Source organism: Anabrus simplex, chromosome 2 (genome assembly GCF_040414725.1).
Source record: "Anabrus simplex isolate iqAnaSimp1 chromosome 2, ASM4041472v1, whole genome shotgun sequence".
NCBI lineage: Eukaryota > Metazoa > Arthropoda > Insecta > Orthoptera > Tettigoniidae > Anabrus > Anabrus simplex.
The window spans coordinates 363,695,278-363,720,014 of record NC_090266.1 but is presented as its reverse complement, the minus strand read 5'-3'; the positions used below and the strand labels follow the sequence as shown (position 1 = coordinate 363,720,014).

At 38.5% G+C, this 24,737-nt stretch overlaps 1 protein-coding gene across 3 annotated transcripts in view; it reads right to left on the bottom strand.

Moving 5' to 3' along the window:
* Nucleotides 1-24,737, bottom strand: part of LOC136862834 (alpha-tubulin N-acetyltransferase) — a 237,271-nt gene that overhangs the window by 74,787 nt on the left and 137,747 nt on the right. For 2 of the 3 annotated variants that reach the window (XM_067139103.2, XM_067139102.2), the window contains exon 6: nucleotides 6,833-6,914. The exons of the other annotated variant lie outside the window; for it this stretch is intronic. In XM_067139103.2, coding sequence (XP_066995204.2) covers nucleotides 6,833-6,914 — 82 coding nt within the window. The remainder of the gene's footprint in view (nucleotides 1-6,832; nucleotides 6,915-24,737) is intronic. 3 annotated transcript variants of the gene reach the window in all.

Here is a 24,737-nt window from a genome sequence, read left to right as displayed (position 1 = left end):
GTTACCATGGCAACGTCTCTGACTGCATGCCAGTAGGGAAGTAACGTAATGCCATTTTCCTCATCATGCTTTTAAATTCGTGGTTGTTCCTTGGGTAGATGGCAAGAGAGGCGAAATCGGATCATCTGCGGGATATTGGCGGAATATCGTTGGAGGTTATAACCGCCCTCGAATAGATTAAGTAATAGCACCATTAGTCATCATCTTATTTGTTTACCTAAGAATCACTGGACCTAAATTTCTACTCTGTTACCGCTTTATTATATCCATAACTCTCACTAGCATAATTTATTGAGGGGCATTTGATTTTCCAATACATTCACTTAGCATTTACATATTTGTCGTTATCCGGCTGTCCTCAGTTATAATCCATTTTCTATTAGTTTCATCATTCTTAACTGTATTATTTTCTTCCTTAATTACGCCGTATGTACGCGAGTGCTAGAAACTACTGGATGCATTTCCACCAAGATTCGTATTTAGAATACACCTGTCCTTGATAGGTTTTAGGGCTAATATTGTTTCTAAATCCCTGAACTGACTGGGGGTTTATACGAAACCGAAACAGTGATATTGCACTTCCAAAAAATATACACAACCAAACTTTATGGAAGTCTACCTACCTTGGTAGAAATTAATTTCTAAACTTTTTTTCTCATGTGCATCATTTCGATACGAGGATTAATAAGGGAGATATCATTAACGGAAAGCTATTTGGACAAGTCCCATCGGACTTAACTCACGAGCGGGTGCGTGTAAAGCGTATTCCTTACAACTTGAAAACTACTGAAGACATTCAAACCAAAATTTATATTTAGCATCCACCTGTCCAAAGGTAGGTTTTAAACGTAAATAACATTTCATGTTCCGGAATGGACTGGCGGTTTATAGGGAACCAAAATGGTGATTTTACTCTTCCACAATATATAAAGAACAAGACCAACCTGACTGGAAATCGAACAAACGTGATTGAATTCCTCCTCTAAACCTTTTTTTTATGTGCATTTTTTCGTCAGGAGGATTAATAAGGGAGATATCATGAATGGTCACTTTTGCAGGTTAAGTCCAGCGGACATAGCCCAAAAGGTGTTTTACATGGAGCAGATTCCTTATCTATATAAATCAAATCGTAACGACTGTGTGCCTCTACACTGACTATTTTGGCGAAATTTTCATACAGCTTTCCGTTTAAGGGGTAATAATGACCATCTCCATAATTTTTGGTTTAGTTTCCTGAAAGTCCTAATTTTTACCCGCCTCACCCAAAATCCAGATTGCGGCATAATCTGCCAGAAGAAAAAGAAGATAATTGAAATTTGAAAAAAAATATACGTTTTAGCCTGTAACGAACGGAAAACATCCTAGATCATTAAATTTTTCACTTTTTATCCCCGAAGAATATCGAAATATGCAGGCAATTTTAATGATGGTGCAGACCTTCGGAAATTCCTATCACATAACGGATTGCACAATCTCCGTTCAATTTGGAATGATCTACAACCTTGGTCTTATGACTTTTTGCCCTATCTGTATCCCTTTTACGTTTGATTTTTCTCTATTAATCGATGTTAAGTCAATTTGGAATTTTCACCTGCATAATGCATACTTTCAATTACTTATATGAAATACAGGATCATCAAACTCTTCACGAAAATTGGCCCAACCAGTAGCCATGTGAGCCAAATGCTATGTATGTAGCTGTCACATAATTATCGGAAAAGTAATGTAATGTGAGATAATCTTCCAAAACCTTTACCCTGTTCCACGTTTCTAACTCAATCTGACCCAAGAATAGATCACATATCATAGGACCAGCCATTTAGGCCACTAAATCCGGCGTGTCTTATGGTATAATCCTTTGTCGATATGACGTACGTTTAGTAGCAGTTAATCTGTAAATGAAGGTCTTCAATATTGTAAACACGCATATACTTTCGTATGTCGATCTATATATATTCACTGATGTCGATTTTTAGCGATCGAGAAAGGGTGTGTCTGCTATTGTAATCAGTACTCCTCACACCGACTTTGACTGGCAGTAGGAAAGGGTTCCTTCTCCAACTCCTGTGTAACTGTCATTAGTAAGGAAGGCCTACAATTGTAATGAATACTTCCCTTCTCGATTTGACTTGCAGAAGGCAAGTTAGCATGGAGTTTTGTTTAAAACTCCCCTACCCGATTGTGTTTGGCAGTAGGCAAGGGTGCCCGCCATTATAAATTAATGTCCTCATCTAAAATGTGACTGGCATTACGCATAGTGGCCTGCTATTTTGATGGAAACTCACCAACTTGGTGTGACTGGCAGTAAGCTGGCTGGCAGTAGGAAAATTGGCCTGGCATTATAATGATAACTGCACAACTCAATTTCGAGTGATAGTAGGGTAATTGCCTGCCATTATAATAGAAACTGTAATCTGTCTGGAAGTAGGAAAGGGGGGCTGCCATTTTAACGAGAACTCCCCAAATCGATTCTGTCCGCATAGTAGGCACTGGGGCCTGCAATTATAATGTAAACTTCCCAACTCGATTGTGAATGGCAGTAGGCAAGTGAGCCTGCCGTTATATCACAGATCCGTAACAAACACTTTACATTGGAAACAACGTACGGGGACCTCCCCATGCTCTTTCTCGGATAACGCTAAGAGACATGCAATTTTAAAACAATCCTATTTACTGCATGCACACTATTTACTTCGATATTCGAATACAATGTAGAATACCGTAGCGAAGCACGGGTACATTCGCTAGTTACTGTATAAAATTACAGTAGGGTAGTTAAGAGCCCGTAGAGGAGAAAACGACAATGAAAATGGCATTAGCGAGTGGATGGAAGCTGACTGTCATCAATGACACACAGACCAAGAAATTGTAGCTATGGTGGAGAAAGAATCTGGAGTTGATGAGGAACAGGGTGACGACGAAGAAGACCACAATGAACAACTAGTGTCACATTCAGATGCTGCGGCCGCCTTAGAACTTGCCGTACGCTACGCCGAGCAACACTCCGCTGCTACGCCCACTGATGTGATGTTTATGAGACGCTGATTTAACACTTCATCTTCGAGTAGGTTCCAGTCACTACGGCAAAATAAACTAACAGACTTAATAAAGATAAATGACCAGTGATTGATGGTTTATGATGTGTAATTATGTTCATAAGTTATTCTAGTAAAATATGACTACTAAAATGCAAGTAAATCTTCATCCGATAATATGTTCTTTCATTTCAATAAGGAGACTTTTTTTTAAATTGAATATTTCAGTTCGTATTAACCGGACTTTCGGATTAACGGGGTTCAGATTAACGGGACTCTAGTGTACTTTCTGATGAAATGTGCACATCCTCTTCTGCTCTTTTCGCGTAAGGTTCATCTGAATCCTCTTTACCAGGAACATAGACACCTGCTGAGACCATAAAAGCTACTTCATAATTATAGTTGTTACCGTTAACTCATAAAAGTGGTAAATATTCTTATAAATGAGTAACAACTGTCTTGTCCCTTAAAACCTTACAATTTCACTAAAATTACTGAAATTGTTATTCATGAACAATTTGAGAGAAGTCAGGAGCAATGTTTGCTGGGTGAATTTCACTAGCTCCAATCCCTGTTGTCAATACACAGCACATGCACAAATACAGTACTTGTCTTTAGCGTTAATCACTGTCAACTAATGTTGACCAAGTTCTTTTCTGATTATATTCTAATGTCATCAACTTCATCAAACATTTTCAAACTGCCCTTATGTGGGATCAATAAGTTTCCAATACTCTAATGACTATGCTATTGAAGAGCATGTATTATTGATCCTGTATGTGTAAGAAACAATTTTAATCAATTTATGCCTTTTGTACCTTAGCATGTTTTGAATGCAATTCAGTATTTGTGTTTATTGAGCCTTCAGTTAGACCCTGTTTCACTCCAGTCAGAGGGGTGTGCAATGGGTATGTATGTACCCTTGTAGGAATTTCTAGAAAGAGGAATAATAAAAGCTGCTTTTCCCGGCTACTTGGCATTATACATTGACATAAGGAGAAGTTCTCGAGACTATACTGTGTTTTGCAAGTGTTTTCATGCTGTCAGATAATGATGCTAGTCATTCTTAGAATTTCATAATGCTTACTAGAACATTTTACTTACTTATTTTAAAGACTTTGATACTCATCCCACAATAACACAAAATATATTTCAGGCAAAAACCATTACGTTACAACAAATCATGCAATCATCATGAGTACTTCATTAAGGTTGCAAGTAGTAAACTTCATTCCAGTTTCGTATTGACTTCAAATATCTAAGATGAAATTCTAAAATAATTTAATTATATTAGGTCCACCTATTCAACACAGTTCTGCCATTTAATAAATGGTCTGTTTAAAAGTTACATAGTTGTTTAAAAAAATACCTAGTACATGTTTTGACCTAGCTTAGAGGTCATCATCACTGTTTTTGTTATATATCTTTCTTATGTTATTTTTCTGACCTCTAAGCTAGGTCTTAACATGTACTAGGTATTTTTTAAACAACTATGTAACTTTAGAAACAGACCCTTTATTAAATGGCAGAAATGTATTGAATAGGTGGACCTAATATAATTAAATTATTTTAGAATTTCATCTTAGATATCATAACGGTTGGTTCAGGAATTAATGAAGATTTGATACAGAAGACTGTGCTCTCTTACAACTACAGCAACCTCAAATACTTCACAGGCAAAGAAAAATTTAAACAATTCCAATGACTTTGGGTTGGTTATCCAAAGTATATTTTCCTGAATAACATGCAATCTCTATTGTGCTCCAGATAATTATAATGGCAGGCTACTGAATTTGAGAAAGGAGGAGATATTTCTGTGGTATACACAGATAGATGGAGCCTATTGTGCTCAAGTTTCCCAGACAGTTCTAGGTCTCTTAACTTTCTTTAAATTCCCACGAGAACAGGTGCAATTGTTTTAAATACCAAAACAGGAGGAGCTGACAATGCTCCAGGTTTACCATAACTGCCTCTGGAGATTGTTTTTAGAAAAATGAACCCAATCCCTGTAGTCAATGCATAGCACATGCACAAATACAGTACTTGTCTTTAGCGTTAATCACTGTCAACTAATGTTGACCTAGTTCTTTTCTGATAATATTCTAATGTCATCAACTTCTATAAACATTTTCAAACTTTAAACTCAACTTCAAACTCAAATGTACAGAATATCTGAGAGAGATAGAGAGAGAGGGTGGGAGGGGGGGTTGATGTTTTATAAGATTAGGAATGGGAAGGAAATCCAGCCTGGCATTTGCTAAGATTTAAATGTGTGAAAGCACAGAAAACTACCTCTAGGATGACCAACAGTGGGATATTAATTCACTTCTTTTCTCAACTGTGCTACCTAAGATTGAGTGTATCTTGTTCTAGTCCCTCCAATAATTTGTGGCAGAACCGTAATTGGACCCCGTGGTATGTAGAATGCTATGCATGGTCATAATTAAGAAAAAAAGAAGGAAAAGATATATAATTAACAATCGCAGGAGTTTAATGATACATTAACAGACAGTGAGCAGCCAGAATTTTCTTTGGAAGGACGCCCTTAATGTGCTTATGTATCATTGGAATGAGTATATGGTGCAAACTACAGCTAAAGCCCAAAAATTGAAAATATGCCCTAAATAGCAATTATGGGATTTTTATCATATACAGCCAGAAAACCCTGCCTGGTGGCCATGATTATTAAGAAGTCAAGTCGATGTGGTCCGATTCTATGGTTAGCTGATTAGAGTCCCGTTGGTTGAAAAAAATTTCACTGCCAGAATATTGGCCGGCAGGGTAGAAGAGGTGGTGGTTTGCAAATTCTTATCACTAGATTGCACCCCAAAAGCCTGGCTTCAATTCCAAACCTCCCTCCAGTGTTCATAACGATGGTTCATCCATCGGATGGAGACATGAAGCCGTGATCAGACCGCTTGGTGCTACTGGACAGGAGTAGGCTATGTGCCAGCACCAGGTTTCACCCTCTCCCTTCCTACTATTGTATATCACATTCATATCATCACATTAACTCCTCCAATGAGGTTGATATCAGGAAGGGCATCTTGTAAAATCTCACTATAAGATTCATCTCGCTTCATACCCGACCCCATAAAGAAACTGGACAAGGGTTGGACATACAATCATATATAACCAGAGGAGCCAAAGACAGCATATTTATGCTCTGTTGCAGAGTCAGTGGAATTTAATGATACTGAATTGGTTTCTTGGTTTCTGAGACTCTAAGATTGCCTTCTTCCATGAGCTGTGGACTTCTGAAAGCCAAATAATAAACTGCCCTCAAATAATGATTACATCCTTCATTCTCCAACAAGGTGAAACAATTGAATTTCACTTAAGGATGGAAACTGGACAGTTTACACCCTTGTGCCCCAATGCAGGATAGATACATCTTTGATAGTATTCATTTCTCACAGTACCATTAACATTCAACACCTTCACCAAATGTAAACATTTGAGAGACAACTAAGTCAAACTCTTTGAAATTCCCAGTTCTCTGGAGTCTTAATGTAATAAACATCAAATACAGCCATGCATATGAAAACTATTGCACACATTCAGGAAGGAAAGCAACCACTTCTCTAAGAGAAAGGTACATTTGTAACATGAATTCATATTAGTACAAATATTGTGTGCTTTAGTGAAGATATGTATTCACAGGTTTGTGACCGATTTGTGTCCATATAGTGAAAAGCAGTTGCTTCCCTTTTATTATTTCCGTCTTTTGAGAGTTCAGCTATGACTGTGCTGCTTTCAGGTTTGCGCTAAATGAAATTAACTCTCAGTATGCTTACCATGCCAATGGTTGAAGGCCGTTTAGGAGCAGCATATCGACCAATAGGTGAAGACTGAGCTATGGTGAACTTTGAACTCGGCCTTGAAGAAAAAGAAGAAATGCACATAACAGCCCTCCCTCCCATTTTTTTGTTAAACACTGAAAATTGCATTGAAGAGAAATTCTACTATCCTCATCAGAATCCTATGAAGCACATCTCAAAATTAATTTTACCTTTTCATAGAAGTTCATGTTTGCAAACTCATGAATTGAATGTTGTATTGAAGGTAGGTAAAACAGGATATTTACTGCTCGTGACTGAATAGAAATCACATTAGAAATATCTTGCCTTCCCTCAAGTGTACGAGGATGTGGGAGACATATATTATGGGTCACTAACTGTAAAATATTAGTGAGGATCAGCAGCAAACATTGTAGGGCAGATGAGTAATTTCAATGCCAGGATAGTAAATGGAACATACAGGCAATAGAAGGCAAATGATAAGGAAGGAAAAGATATGGAATTTAAGAAAAGGGAAACTCATAACTGTTTCTCTGTACTAATATAGTATTAAGTTTTACATATTCATTCTTCACATGCAGAGCTTTTTACTGGAACACTTGGGAGAACAAGAGTAGATCAATAATATGTGCAATCATGAACAATTTTAAGTTTAGGAAATATGCAGCAAATCTACAGAATTTGAGAGGATTTTTTTTATGATACTGACAAATATTTAATTGGAAGTAAATTTAAAAGCACTATATAAAGTACAGAAAGTAACAGGGTAAAGGTGGAAAAGTTTCAGGAGAAGGGAAATGAACAGATATCCATGGCCATAGATGGAAATTTCTAATGAATAGACTATGGAGGTCCAGGATATTGCTATGAATGGTTGACATACAGGAATTAACCAAACATGTCTGAAATCTCTAGGCTGGCCAGGAGCAGAACCTGGGACCCTTACTTCTCTGTTAATGGCAGCATTGATCGTTCAACCAAGGAACCCAACCTTGAAACAATAGAGCATAAATATGGAAAACAAACTGTTCATTTATGTGAAATAATATAGTCATGTATGCTCTGTATGTAGCAGCATGTAAATAAATCAAAAATGATTCCAAGCAAGATATCTGGGAGATAAAAAGCATTGCATAGAGGAAAGGGGCAACCCAAACAGATAACTGTACAATCTACAAGGTTCTAGTCTAGGAGACCACATAACATATGACCATGAGACATGAATGTTGTTGGTATTATTACTAAAGCATACAAATCATTGCATTTTGTGATTAGGGTGTTAAAGGACAGTTGTACCAAAAAAAAGAAAAAGAAAACACTGGGTTATCTAGCACTTGTGAAACCAATCTCAGATATGGAGCAGCCATATTAAACCAATATTAAACAGGGCTAATCAGTCAACTAGAGTTGGTACAGAGAAATACAAGCAAGGTCTTAATGTTTAGTGGTTAAGTAGTGTGACAAGAATGACAGAGAAACTACAGTTTGACTTGCAGGAGGCCAGATAAAGAAAAGAAAAAACTCTACAATGCACAAAGCCCTTAAAAACAAGCCAGTGTGGGGAGAGTTGAACAGCAGGCTAGAAAAGCACTGATATGCAAGAACAGACGTAAGGTAAAAAGGAAGCCCTAGAAAACAAACTATGCCAAATATTTGTTTATAGATTTGGGGACTGAAAATTGGGATATGCAATCTACATCAATTTTAGAATCTTTTCCCAAAAATGTAGATTGCTTCAAGGAGAGAGTGAAAAATTCTGTGAATTTTGTGCAAACACACACCTTTGCTATATGGATGAAACAAAAATCAGGTAAGTGACAGATCCAAGTTTTGAGGAAACTGCTGTTAAAGTTCTACATGCAATAAAATATTATGCAATACTTTAAGTTCCTTTAGTATCATATCTATTAAGTATATCATCCATATTAATACTGGGGTAAAATTTACACATTCATTACAGGCATAGGAATAATTAACACAAAATGCTTAACACATATTGAAAATATTGGAATAGTGAACAATGAAATGCAAAAACAAGTTAAGTGAATTTAGCATAACTAGCTGAAACCTGTTAAAACATGACAGTCAATGGGGTAAATATTTAGTGAAGGATTTCCATATATAAGACATTCTTTGTACATTTACTTTCTGGCAGTATTGCAACTTTAAGGACGTCAAATGTTCACACTCTTGACATTGCACCATATGCATGGCTGCAAACTGGCTGAGGTAAATTGAAACCTGTACGTTTTAGTGTTTCCCCTTGAGCTTTATTGATAGTGACACAAAATGCCAAGCGAATTGGAAACTGATGCCACTTAAAAGAAAATGGAAGTGTTTTATCTGATAGAGTTAAATCATCTTGAGGGATTATAGCTCGATACCTATTCTGAATGTACAGTGCACTGATCGACTGTTGAGAAGCAAAATGATGGCTATTCCTGTCCACGCTACTAATATAACACAAAGCCCTAAATTCAAGAACTTTTGAACTAAGCATCAGCGCGTGCGCGTGTGTGTGTGCATGCATGTGTGTATATTTCCAGTGTGCACGGTATCATAGATGAAAAATGCATTCTTGACATTTGCGCTGTTTTGTTGGGGCACGTCAAGGATTTCATAAATATAACTGAAAGTTGCTCAGAATTGAAAATTGGCACATTAGCAGTTTGCTCATAGTAAAGGTACAATCCTTCAGGTTTCCATGACAGTATATTATGACACAGAGGATCGACTCACTTTCCTAACTACCGGAGTGGAAGAAATTTACAGCCTTAGTGTTAAAATTACAACATGGATAATTTTTTTTCTATTGGCTTTACGTTGCACCGACACAGACAGGTCTTATGGCAATGATGGGACTGGAAAGGGCTAGGACTGGAAAGGAAGCAGCTGTGACCTAAATTAAGGTACAGCCCCAGCATACATGGAGAAAATGACGTTTACATTTCTCTGACATCACTTCAAGCTAGCAAATATAGAGAGAGTTATAAAGAGACAGGAACACTGCGCTAAATAGCTTCTTCTTGACTGGAACAGCTGACCAGCAAGACGTCCAAATGCCCATGCGTGCTTGCCCCCTTCCACCTCCCCTCTCGATTTGTATGCCTCAGCACTAACACAGTCCCAGTGGTCTTGGAGTAGAGGGAGAATGAGAATGAATGTTTTTCTTTAATAATTTTAGGATATACGGCCGCAGCCTTTTTCTTTTAATGATACAACAAATCTACACACCATGAGCTTTCATCAGAGCGCTTTACCTAGTCAATCCACTGAGCTGTTCTCTCAAACTCAGGGTAACAAATACTGTATCAGCCTAATGTTTTAAATATACAGAAAGCAAAAACAAAGAAAATACAGCACATATGACTAGTAGTACATGAGGTATCCGAGACTATAATTTCATGTCTAGTCAACATGAAATATTGACGAATCACGAGTCCACGACTGACCACCCAATTATGTAGACCACAGCGAGGGGACATCATACCAGATGGGACTGCAGATTAGTCTGTAGGTTCAAAGCCATTTAATAATAATAATAATAATAATAATAATAATAATAATAATAATAATAATAATAATAATAATAATAATAAAATATAAAACAAAATATAATAAAATAAATTATTATTATAGAAAGAGAATGGGTGGCATACAAGGATACTGTAGTGGAAACAGCAAGGGAATACCTAGGAACAATTGTGTGTAAAGATGGGGAAAAAGCGAACATCTTGGTGGAACGATGAAGTGAGAGCAGCTTGTAAACATAAAAAGAAGGCTTATCAGAAAAGGCTGATGCAGACAGGAAATTGTACGTCGATGAAAGAAACTTTTTCTTTGCTACTTGCTTTACGTCGCAGCGACACAGATAGGTCTTATGACGACGATGGGACAGGGAAGGAAGCGGCAGTGGCCTCAATAATTAAGGTACAGCCCCAGCATTTGCCTGGCGTGAAAATGGGAAACCACGGAAAACCATCTTCAGGGCTGCCGACAGTGGGGTTCGAACCCACTATCTCCCGTATACTGGATACTGGCCGCACTTAAGCGACTGCAGCTATTAAGCTCGGTGATGATGAAAGAAACAGAGCGAAACAAATAGTTGTTGAATCCAAAAAGAAGTCATGGGAAGATTCTGGTAATAACCTGGAAAGGCTAGGTCAAGCAGCAGGGAAACCTTTCTGGACAGTAATAAAGAATCTTAGGAAGGGAGGGAAAAAGGAAATGAACAGTGTTTTGGGTAATTCAGATGAACTCATAATAGATCCCAGGGAATCACTGGACAGGTGGACAGAATATTTTGAAAATTTTCTCAACGTAAATCTTCCTGGTGGTGTCGTGAACAACTGAGCTCATGTGGAGGAGGAAAGTGAGATTGGTGAAATTACACTTGAGGAAGTTGGAAAGGTGGTAAATAAACTCCATTGTCATAAAGCAGCAGGAACAGATGAAATTAGACCTGAAATGGTGAAGTATAGTGGGAAGGCAGGGATGAAATGGCTTCATAGAGTAATAAAATCAGAATGGAGTGTTGGTAAGGTACCTTCAGATTGGACGAAAGCAGTAATTGCACCTATCTATAAGCAAGAGAACAGGAAGGATTGCAACAACTGTCGAGGTATCTCATTGATTAGTATACCAGGCAAAGTATTCACTGGCATCTTGGAAGGAAGGGTGCGATCAGTGGTTGAGAGGAAGTTGGATGAAAACCAGTGTGGTTTCAGACCACAGAGGGACTGTCAGGATCATATTTTCAGTATGCGCCAGGTAACTGAAAAATAGTACGAGAGGAATAGACAGTTATGTTTCGTATATCTAGAGAAATCATATGACAGGGTACCGAGGGAAAGGATGTTCACCATACTGGGGGACTATGGGATTAAGGGTAGATTATTAAAAGCAATGAAAGGCATTTATGTCGACAATTGGGCTGCAGTGAGAATTGATGGTAGAACGAGTTCTTGGTTCAGGGAGGGTACTTACAGGGGTTGGACAAGGCTGTAATCTTTCACCTTTGTTGTTCATAGTTTACATGGATCATCTGCTGAAAGGTATAAAGTGGCAGGGAGGGATTCAGTTGGGTGGAAATGTAGTAAGCAGTCTGGCCAATGTTGAAAACTTGGTCTTAATGGCAGATTGTACCGAAAGCCTGCAGTCTAATGTCTTGGAACTTGAAAATAGGTGCAATGAGCATGGTATGAAAATTAGCCTTTCAAAGACTAAATTAATGTCAGTAGGTAGAAAATCAACAGAATTGAAAGTCAGAGTGGTGAAACAAAACTGGAACAGGTAGATAATTTCAAGAATTTAGGACGTGTGTTCTCCCGTGATGGTGATTGAATCAAGTTGCAGTAAAGGTAATGCAGTAAGTTCGCAGTTGTGATCAACAGTATTCTGTACGAAGGAAGTCTGCTTCCGGGCGAAACTATCTTTACATCGGTCTGTTTTAAGACCAAGTTTGCTTTACAGGAGCGAAAGCTGGGTGGACTCAGGATATCTTATTCATAAGTTAGAAGTAATGGACATGAAAGTAGTGAGAATGATTACTGGTACGAACAGGAGGAACAATGGCAGGAGGAGATAAAGGCTAAGTTTTGAATGAACTCGATGGATGAAGCTGTACGCATAAACCGGCTTCGGTGGTGGGGTCATGTGAGGCGAATGGAGGATGATAGGTTACCTATGAGAATAATGGACTCTGTTATGGAGGGTAAGAGAAATAGAGGGAGACCAAGACGACGATGGTTAGACTCAGTTTCTAATGATTTAAAGATAAGAGGACTGTGGCGACATTTAGTAAATTCACAGAGGCTTGCAGACTCAATGCTGAAAGGCATAACGGTTTATAATGATTTATTATTATTATTATTATTATTATTATTATTATTATTATTATTATTATTATTATTGTACCGGGCGGTACACCTCCACGCCGCTAATTCAAACTTTGCGCCAGTTGAAACTCCCCTACTGGAGGAAGTCTGAACTTTATCTAATGTTTTAATTTTCAAGTTTCTCAGAAGATGTCACTACTTGGAAATTTTGAAGTTTCTGAACTGGGTCGTTTTCGATGTATTTTTGTTTTACCTGTAGTAAGAAGTGTGAACTTTCTCTTCTAGAGGACACTACTGAAGAACTACAATGGTGCACCCTAGTGCGAAGTGAAAGAACTGTTTTTTGGAGAAATTTTTATTTCAAAAGTTTGTTCCTTGTTAAATTTCTTTCTGTTATTGTTTAAGTTGGCTGTATAACCCTTTCTTTCCCCTTGTTTTGAATTTAGCCAATCCCGAATTTCTTTAATTAATTTATAACCAATCAGGTGTATCTTCTCCAACTTGAATGTCTTGCTTAACCCTAGCCAATGAAGTTTTTGTGCGCGGGTGTTCTCATTCCTGAAACGCCTCGAACTTTCCGCGAGAGTATATAAACTGCTGATTTTCGGGTCTCTGCGCCACTTCAGTACCAACTTTCAAAGTGTAAAGTACGTAGCAGGGGGCGGGAAACGCCTCTTTCTTTGGGCAGCAGTTCAACAACAAGGTAATGGCCGTTTAATAACTTCTTTTCTTGCTAGCTCAGCAGTTTAACTCTCGGGGCGGGTCCGAAGTTTTTCCACCATGTAACTTTTCCCTAAAATGTAAAGACTCTTTGTATCTATTCTCTTTTAAGCTACATATTGGGATAGAGAGTGCTTAACCCTCTCGAGCTCCCACTCATATTGTTTTGAGGTGAACTTATTTTTCACACCAATTCTTCCTTAACGTAATGTAAATCGTTTCTTTCTGAAGTCACCTCTTTAGTATGAGATTAGCCCTTGCATTAGCGGCCTAGAGCCAGATTAGGTTTTAAACATAAGGTATTAGGAGTGCAGATCGCCTCCTCTCAAATTGTTATTTTGGAGGTCATGTAATTAACCTTTTTTTCACTTGATAGACCTCAGTAGGTTGGGTATTTTACCCCGGTGTCTATGTCCTTAGAGGACAACTTGAAGGTGGAATTTGGTGTGGCCTTTGACAGGCTTAAATTTTGAGAGCGAGTTGCTCTTTCTTGAAAATTTTGTTTTCTGCGCGCCTCAAGGAGGCCTTACTGTGTAATTTGGAGCAAGTGCTCCTGGGCATGAATGGGGTTTTCTGCCCCTCTGTTGAAACTTGTGTTGGGGTAAAACTGGGCTAATTGCTCAAGAATTGTGAGTTCAGGGCTCGAAGCCCAAATCCTGTAAATACTGTAATTGTAATTTGTTACCTTGCTACTCTGTACCTGCCATTATTGTTATTTATTGATTTTGCAAAGAAAATATAACCTGGTTAAATTTTAAATTAACTTTAATTTCGTAGCCTGAGACCTGTTCACCCCCGCACCTTCTTTCATCTCTGCTGTTCCACAGATACCTCGGAACAATTATTATTATTATTATTATTATTATTATTATTATTATTATTATTATTATTATTATTATTATTATTATTATTATTATTATTATTATTATTATTATATGACTTTGGACCTACAGACTAATCTGCATCTATTATGTTCAAAATATTTAAACATAGCCTACATTAAGACAATACATTTTCCTCCAAAACAGGGTAATATAATAGCTTCTAAACAAAGAAAATTTTCGTTTACATAAAATGCAATATATAGGAGACCCAGAAGCAATGGTCATTATTTAGGCATATGACAGGAATGATCATTTGAAGCAAAAATCTTCATATGAACATTAGCCCTATTCTGAAATTGTTTCCGTGATAGAACACATTTAGTGTACATTTGTTTTTGGGGTAGTGGCACAGTCGTATGTGTCCTACCCACCCAACCTCTTTGACATCTTGAAATGGGTACAAGTTTCCCGCATGTAATGTTCACCATACACCTATTTGTGGGACAATGATACGTGCAGAAAGTGTACTGGTAGTAGGACTACGTTGCACTATTTCAACAATGTGTTGCTGTTCTTGCACAGGTTGTTGATCTAGAGACGTTCAGAAGAAAACTGGGAACTTGGAAGAATACCTGTTTCACAGAATGTGTTGAAAACTCTGGTAAACACTCTACTATCAAGAATTCAACGTGTCGGAAAGCACAGACGGTATTCCTCGATAGCAGCAGGAGCATTACCATCGCAGAAGCCGTAAACATACACCATATCTGCAAATTCTTCATTAGTGCAACCATATCTGCAAATTCTTCATTAGTGTAGATGTGTGGCATTTTAGCCAGCGCGTGTACAAACACAGTTAACAAATGTTTCTCTCTGATACACTCGCAATCCCTCGCACTAGTTCACTCACAACACACCATGGTCAACTCCGCGTTCAACGGGCTAGTTTAATGGCAGAAAGACGTCCTGAGCAAAGAGGTTGAAAGGAATGAGGTACGTCTGGCTAGAATAAAATGTCGAAGAGATTCTGCTGGGTAAGACACATACATGCGCGCCACTACCTCCTCCCCCCAAAGTACATCAAATGTGTTCTATCTCGGAAACCATTCGGAACAGGGCATATGTCCATTTGAAGTTTTTTTCTTTAAATGACTGTTCCTGTCATATGCCTGAATACTGACCATTTCTCCTGGGACCCCCTGTATATTTTCTTATATTAACATACCATTAAATGAGGATAATATGATCTTTTATTCTTTACTTCCTATTTTCTTGTATAATCACAACCACTTGATGTAATAAAACCACCACTGGCCATGAGATCATTTGACTGGGTTTTGCTCTAAACAGAAAACAAGTTTTATAAAGTGTAGAAGTGAATGATGCCTATATTTTGTTAAGAAGGAAGCCATACTTTCCAGTGTTGTCTTAGTCTGTTCAGTCTGTTGAACAAACTAGTTAAAAACATGATGTATAACACTATAATGTATCTGTAAAAGAATACACACTATTAAACAGTGATATATTTCATTTTACAACAATGTCCTTTGATTGTATCAAATCACTTTAAATCATCCACATATGTGTACAATATTGTTTTGTGCTGCATAAACTAGTAAATGATTATGAGTTCTGATAAATAATTAATGTACTACTTCTCTGCTGTCACTTTTATTTGATCAAAATCATTAACTTACATTTACTCTCTTATACACAAAAATACATTATAAGATGAAGCAGCAACCCACTCCCCTCTCCGATGTACAGAATCAATGAGCACACATTCCCATCGCCCCAGCTATTTCCCCTCCTCTCTCCACAAAACAGAGTTATTGCCTACAAAATTTCTCCTCACCTAACTACTTTGCTACCAAACAAAAAAGACCAGAGATAAAGAACTAGCGTCAGTCCAAACACAATTGCCGAAGGAAATTGACAACAGCAGCTGAAGTACAGAAAAATGTCCATAATTTACTTAAGTGACAGTGACATTTCTAAAAATCAATCAGAGATTGAAGGTAGTGATAGCAACAGTAACAGCTACTTGAGTGCAGAGAGTCTTGATGATCGTGACAGAAGTGACATGCTAGATCCTTCCAAACAAGTACGCCTTTAGATCAAACCTTGGAGATCTGTTACTTGAGACAGTGAACCCGCCAGAGCACTCAGTCCGAGGATATCTTTCCTCTGGATACACTCCAATGAGATTGCAGGCAAAACTATGGGCTCATTTCCCAGTCCATATTCCACCAATTGAGAAGAACGGGGGGGATCCAACAAAAAGATGTGTTGTATGCCTGAGCGGAGGTAAAAGAGTGAAAGTGCATGGCAGTGATAAAAGTGTGGTGTTGCTCTTCACTTACCAAAGCGTTTGGAGGTGTACCACACCCAGCAGTCATTCTAGAAATGGAATATGGGTAAGTCATAACTTTCAGTGAAATGAATAGAAAATTTGAGTGAATTATCTTCAATAGTTAATATTTTACGCACAATTTGATATGACAGGTGTGCTCAAACTGCTGGCAGGCAAATTAAATCTGATTTTACTGATTCTATAGTTAACAATATTTATTGAGACTTGAAAGGGTTATGCATTTAGTTATTTATTTAAATGTTCTAGAAACATATTCATTAAATTTGATGCTGCTTTCCCATATTTAAAAAAAAAATTTTTGAAAGTCACTGCCGCTTTCTCTTCAAAGCATGAGATGGACTGTGTTCCTCGGACAACCTATGAAGATGTGCAGGTCCGTACGACCATTCAACATGATGCCGCCCCACACCATCACGCCACTACCACCATACTGGTCCCGTTCCACGATGTTCCTGTGGTTGTATCGGCTACCCGATTCTCTCCAGACTGATGTGCGACGGGAATCGTTCTGCAAACTGAAGAGGGATTCATCTGTGAAGAGCACATGCCTCCATTCCTTCATGGTCCAGTTTTGATGTTGATGGCTCCTGGACATCGGGCAAACAGCCCTGCTGTTCTGAGCCTCCGATACACAGTTTGCCGAGAAACGGCAACCTCTGAGATGGCTGCAAGCTCCGCTGACAAATGTCTTGGAAGTGCACTCCGATTTCGGACGGTTAAGGCCAGATATCGGTCCTGCTGTGGGGTGGTTACGCTTGGTCGACCTGGTACTGGCCTACGACTAACATCTCCTGTGTCTAAGAATCATCTCCAAAGCCTGGAAATGACACTTTGTGGCACACTCAAGGATACGGCAACTTTGGTCTGTGTCTGGCCTGCTTCCAGGCGGTCGAGTATTCTACCCTGCAGAATGGGGTCCAAATGGCGTCGTCGTGCCATTATGTTGTCACATTCACCACGGGGCTACACTCCGCATGCTATAACAGGGCAAACACAACTGAGGGAGTATGGGGCGCAGGCACTGGCTGTGTTTACCTTGCGGTTACGCCGCTAGTCAAAGCAGGGAACACTCCTTTCCTATACAGAGCAAACACGTAAGGTTGGTAGGTGCATATGTCATGCGATTTGCTGTCTATTTCCTGCTGCCCTGCTTACTCGTAACTTATGCTTAACTTTCGGACACTAGTGTATGTTGCTGTATTGTGTGCACTGAAGGAACCATTCTCAAACATCATCTTCATTCAAGCCTCCAAGACTCTCCACATACCAATAACTCATCTCCATACTCTTTTCCTACTATCGGCAGACCATACGGATATCTTGGATTCATCAGAAATCAACTCACGGTTCCAATGTGCCGGAGTCTAGCCAATGTGTTAATGAACAAACAAACCGACTGAAGATGGGCAGCTGATTCCTCTCAGGTCAGATTTAGCCTTGTAACAGATCACTGTAATTTCTCACAGGCATTCAACAATTATAATAATGATATTGTTTTTACGTCCCACAAATTACTTTTATGGTTTTTGGAGATGCTGAGGTGCCAGAAGTTTTTGCCACAGGACTCCTATTACACGCCACTAAATCTATGACACAGGGCTGGCGTATCTGAGCACCTTCCAATACAAATGGAGCTAGGATCAAACCTGCCAACTTGAACTCAGGCCACAAAAAATCCTCTAGCTCATGTTGATACTCAGCATAAAATGCACCCAACAATTAGCTACAGATTTCCTCATTTCTAAGCAATAATGCAGCCTATTATTAATCTAGTACCTCCACCTTCCCAAGTGCAGCAAAGGAATGGTTAACCCCACAAAAGCTCAGAAATCCAGTAATCCTCCATTGGTTTTTATAACTTCTTTTAACAAAGCTAAGAAACATTAGCCAGTTAATACCTTTTGCAATAATTTGTAATGGTCGATTGGTCTTGGCCTTCCAGCCTCACGGTTAATTCTCTTGAGTCAGGGAATGGTGATTTACACTATCCCCAATATCCCACCAACCCACCCACAAGAGTTTCCTACACATAGTAAGCACTGCCCACCCCTTATAGGGAGGCCTCCCTTGTGACGATTGTTGCTGTCACTGCTGCTGTTGTAGTGGTTGTAGTCATTATCAATATTACTACTTTCAATATTGGTATGTTTAAAACTGATAAATATAACATTTTTCTTATCCAAATTACCCATTACCTTCTGTTCTATTTCCTATCCTGGAAAAATGATTACCCATCAGGAGTGGCCAATGACTGCTGTTGAATTTCACCATTAATCATCCAATGTACAGGGTGTATCCGTGATGATGTTACAAACTTTCAGGGATGATGGAGGACGGAAAATGGATCAATTTGAGATAAGAAACCATATTCTGGAAACGAGAGAGTCAAAAATTCATTTAAGTCTGTTCACCTGCACAAGTTTCACAAGCTGCTCCATTTACAACGAATGTTTGAAATGGCGTCCCCCTGCATCAATGCAGGCATAGCATAGCATCGTCGCACAAAATTCTGTCGTATCCGTTCGAATATCCCCAGTATCGTTTGAACACCGTCACAGGCAGCGAGAATACTTACCAAGAGATCCTCTTCAGTACAAATCGTGGGGCCGGGCTGAGTGGCTCAGACGGTTAAGGCGCTGGCCTTCTAACCCCAACTTGGCAGGTTCGATCCTGGCTCAGTCCGGTGGTATTTGAAGGTGCTCAAATACGACAGCTTCGTGTCGGTAGATTTACTGACACGTAAAAGAACTCCTGCGGGACTAAATTCCGGCACCTCGGCGTCTCCGAAGACCGTAAAAGTAGTTAGTGGGACGTAAAGCAAATAACATTATTATTATTACAAATCGTGGGTTCCTCATAAAGTTTGTATGAAGTGCCTCAATGATCTATGCTTGTGGCTCAAATTAAAAAAGACTGCTTTACGATTCAGAACTCTTATGAGATGGATGGAGCTGAAAAGCCACCCCGATGATTGTTACTTTTGTTCCTGCCATCGTCCTCAGTCAGCGTACTGTGATACCAATTGCCCTGTTTCACTTCATCAATGGAACAATCATGGAAACATGGTGTGAGTCGGATGTCTCCTACATGGATATTTGGTCCTGTACAACCGTTCGGCTTCTCTGCCGCTTCCATTTGCTTACCCATACACGGAGACCATATCTGCAAGTTCCATAACTGGATACAACTCCATTTGGATAGGGCTGCTCAACGTACCCGTAAATACAGACCGGAGCCTACAGTACAGACATCACACAACGATCACGTCAGGACACAGTACGCCATCTGCATTGGAATCGCTGAGTTATTATCCTAGCAGGATTGTCTCCCCTATTGTACTCTTAACACATGTAGTGTACAGTACAGTCGGAAGTATCACACTGAATTTTGCTTTAACTTTTGACTGCTGGCCATGATCCTCACTTTCCTGCGTATGTGCTTTTCACAGATGAAGCCTGTTTCACCAGAGACAGAATGCTAAATAGTCACAAAAGTCTTGTTTGGGCTAATGAGAATCCCCACACTACGCTTGTGAAGAGCCATCAGCAAAACTTTCAGTCAACGTGTGGGCAGGCATTGCCAGCGATTACGCAGTAGACCCGTTTCTTCTTTCTCCCCACCTAAATGGAACAATGTACCCAGTGGTGCTCAAAGATGTACTACTCATGTTCCTGAAACACATCCCACTTGCCCTTCATCACTGAATGTGGTTCGAACACAATGGAGCCCCACTTCACTTTGGACTGAGGGTTCATGAACACCTGGATCAGACTTTTCGTGCAAAGTGGATAGGAAGAAGAGGTCCTGTTTCGTGGCTTATTTATTCACTTTATTTCCTGATTTCTTCTTGTGGGGCCGTGTAAAAAGCCTTGTGTACGAGACACCTGTCATGACTCTGTGACGAGTATTATGTGAAATGCAGCTACAACCCTACCATCCACAGAGAGTGCAGGCTTTGAGTCCTGCTGACTTCGCACCTCTAGTCGTGTTCAGCCAATGGGTCTTGCAGCACCTTGCAGTCGATCCTCTTTCAACTTGGCTTCGGAAAAACCTGGAAACTTTTTGCAAAATCGTCATCTTTTGGAATAGGCTTAACAAACGGTTTCATTACACCTAATCTGATATGAAGAGGGGGTAACAAGACATTTTTTTGCTCAATTAAGCTTTTCCGAATCACATTCTTGGTGCCTGGTTCAAGATATAGTCTTTTCAGCCATTCTTTTTTAACCCAATGTTGAGTCTTATTGCGGCTGTCCCACTCACAAATGAAACGTGGGTACTTTGTATATCCGCCTTGTTGACCAAGGAGAATGGAGATTACCTTCAAATCACCGCAGATGGTTCAACCGTGGTTGGCATATATTATTCGTTGAGGACGAGGGCCAGGTTTTCATAGCATTCTTCTATATGCACCGAGTATTCAACTGGGTACATATGCATACTGGCTTCCGTTATGAAGGACAGCTTTCAGGCTCCTTTTCGAAGAATCTATAAACAGCCACTTTATTGTAAGTGATATTAAATTTGCTCATCAATCCGGGAACATCAGAAGAATAGACCAGTTTTTGCTCTTCCTCAAAATACTTAACAAATTCCCTTTCTCAATTCCTATACCAACAAAAAGGTGTTCCTTTGGCCAGTAAGTTCTTTTCTTTCAATCTGGAGCCCAACAATTCAACTGCCTCTTTCGAAACGCCCAGATCTCTAGTCAGATCATTAAATTCAACCTGAGAGAAGGGCTGGGGTGAATCGCCTTCAGAGGGCTTATATTCGGTATCAAAGCCTTGAACTTCAGGATGTTCCAAGTCTGAAGACTCTGAAGAGATGACTGGCAATTCAGTAAGAGGCAAAGGCACTGGCACACCAGGTCCATGAGGAATGAGGTGTATGGCCCATGAAATGTTATCAGGATAAGAGATTAACCTTTGATTTCTGCGGTTATACCCACAGAACCTCCGAAGATGTGGAGCAAAGTTCTCTGCGAATCATAAAGAATTTCACCTTGTTTTCTTGACACAGGAAAAGCCATAAAGCTAATTATCATGTCTGTAACTCGTAGGAAAACACTTCTTAGATCATGCAGCAAAACACATACGTAGCAAACAATTTCTAAAAAATCAAGTACAATATTCAACATATTTCAAAATAATGACTTAAATATTTCACGTTCACAATCTGACAAACATTATAGAACAATCTAAAAACCTATACTGTATACTGGGAGTACAAGCCTCCCTAGTCGACTATTACACACCTCGAAATATCTGCTGTATTCATTCCTAACTTCACCTCTTAATTACAGGAACAACTCTGTCATTTTTCCTAGAGTGACTACTGTTGGGACAGCTGAAGTCATGGAAATCTTTTCATTATATTTTGAAAATGTCATGTACCATTTCATTTAATTTTGGAAATATGAACTCTTGACATACTGTTTTTATTATTTTATCTTTCTGGACTGGTGAAGAAAATTATTTATTATTGGAACTTTAAATAACACTCACAAGAATTATGTTCAAAGAAATTTTAGTATTTAAAATTATTGTGTCCATGGTTGTAAAATAAGTTATTATCAATTTGTGGAATTTTAGGTATTATGTATTTAATCTTGAGGCAGGATGTGCTTACATGTGCCGTGTTTTTGCGGACAAAATTTGTGTTACAAGTAATAAATCTCATTGTAGACCGTATTGGACATCAGATATGAACATTAAAACAAGAATAATAGTTAACACCACCTTTCCAATACTTATCTTTCCTATATTTAGGAAATAAACATTACAACAGGCGTTGTAAGATGGGACATGTTTCGCTTAACAGTCGTAAGCATCATCAGCTGAAAATAAATCTTAGCCTAAAGTTAGGTCAGGGCCCTGAACTTAGTGTACTTAAATAGTCCCACCTACAAGCTTTCTAAATTTTTACACCATTTTTTAAATAGCCATTATAAGTTCAATAATGAAGCCTATGTCAAAAATCCAGTTGATTTTTGTAATAAACTTTCTAAATTCAAGTTACATGACAATCACGTCATGGTTTCGTATGATGTCACCAATATGTATACTAGTATACCAGTAAAAGAAACCATTAGTTTAATAGAAACTAACCTTTTGAAACATAACACTATAAGCAAATGTGAAATAGATGAACTGATCAACTTGCTAAAATTTGTAGTAAACAATAACTTCTTTACATTCAATAACAAAATTTACCAACAGGAGGGACTAGCGATGGGCGACCCGATATCTGGAATCCTTGCTAACATTTTTATGGATCACCTCGAGACTAACAAGATAATCAATAAAATCAATGGTCTACAGCTTTGGCTAAGATACATCGATGACACATTTGCCATCATTGACACACATCGCAATAATAGTGATAACATTTTAAAGACCCTTAATGACCTTGACCACAATATCAGGTTCACTAAGGAAGACGAAGTCAACAGGTCTTTAAACTTCCTGGACTTAACCTTGACCAGAGCCAGTGATAATTTTATTTTCCAAATTTACAGAAAGCCCTCCGCTGCTCCTTTGAGAATAAAGAATGAGTCGTTACACCCTCAATCTCATAAACAAGCAACTTTCTACAGTTTAGTTCATCGAGCATTAAATATTCCACTATCCCCTTCTAACCGAAAAAAAGAGTTTTAATATATAAAATCAAAAAATCAAATCAAAAATCAAAATCCCTTTATTTGCAAATGAGGTGTCTACCTTGGTGGCAAATGGTACACTAAAATACATTATTGTCAAGCACTAAATATTAAATTAACAAGAGAAGAAAATTTTTCCTATAATACAATATTATACAATTTACGCTAACAATGTTTTCTATTAAACACACAGCTCATCCTTAATAAATTTATATTGTTTACAAAATTCTACTTATAATATCTCCTGTACTACTTACAAATATAGTCAACTGATATACAGTATGTGGAATTACTTCAAATGATACTATACAACTGGTATAACATTAATATTTACATTGCATTTATTTATTTACTATTTTTTTTTTTTTTTTTACCCGTTCTGGATCCTAAGTAGCATAACGACCTGCTGCGTCTTAACCAGAGCCCCTTTTGCCACCACTTTTCAGAGTTCCTGAAGGGCCTTCACAGCTACCGTAGCGGTCCCAGGGCCCTCGAAGTCCCCACTGTACTTCACCCCTACAGGCAGTCCCCTACTTTGGCTGTCCAAACTCCTTAGACCAGGGGATGGAATTAATTTATTCACACACAGTTTTTTATTTACAATAACCTGCACTGGTCGAATGCCCTCTAACACTTCATTTATTTTCTCTGTTGCTGCTTATTCTCTTCTCGAATATCTGTACAGATTTTGGAAAAGGATCAAACACTACCCCTGGTAAACTGTTCCACTCCTTCACACCCTTCCCAATGAATGAAAATTTACCCCAATCGCTTCTGCTAAAATTCCTTCTAATTTTATATTTGTGGTCAGTCCTGCCGATATAATTATTTTCCAACTGAAGCCTCTCACGGATATCTCCCCATGCTTCTTCTCCTGTATAGGCTCTATATAATTCTATAAGTCTAGTTTTCTCCCTTCTCTTACTTAAAGTTTCCCACCCAAGTTCCTTTAACATTTCTGATACACTACTCTTTCTCCTGAAATCCCCTGTTACAAATCTTGCTGCTTTCCTCTGCACACTATCTATTTCTTTTATTAGGTATTCTTGGTGAGGATCCCAAACACTGTTTGCATATTCCAATAATGGACGAACCATACTCAAGTAACTTTTTTCTTTTAATTCTTTGTTGCATCCTTTAAGTAGCCTCATTATGACATGTAATGATCTGTATACTTTCCCAACAATGTCATCAATATGACCCTTCCAGTGCAAATTACTTTCAAATCTCACACCTAAGTATTTGCACTTGCCATCTTTTGGGATAACTACCTCATCCAAAGTATATTCAAATTCAGTTTTGAAGCTCCTGTTTGTAAAAGTTGTAACAGTTGATTTGCCTCCATTAACCTTCATATTATTTTCTTCAACCCATTGTTGGATACTTTCAAGGTCCCTTTGTAATTCTGAACAATCCTCAATGTTGTTTATTTCTCTATAAACAATTATGTCATCTGCATACAATCTTATTTTTGATGTTATATTGTTCC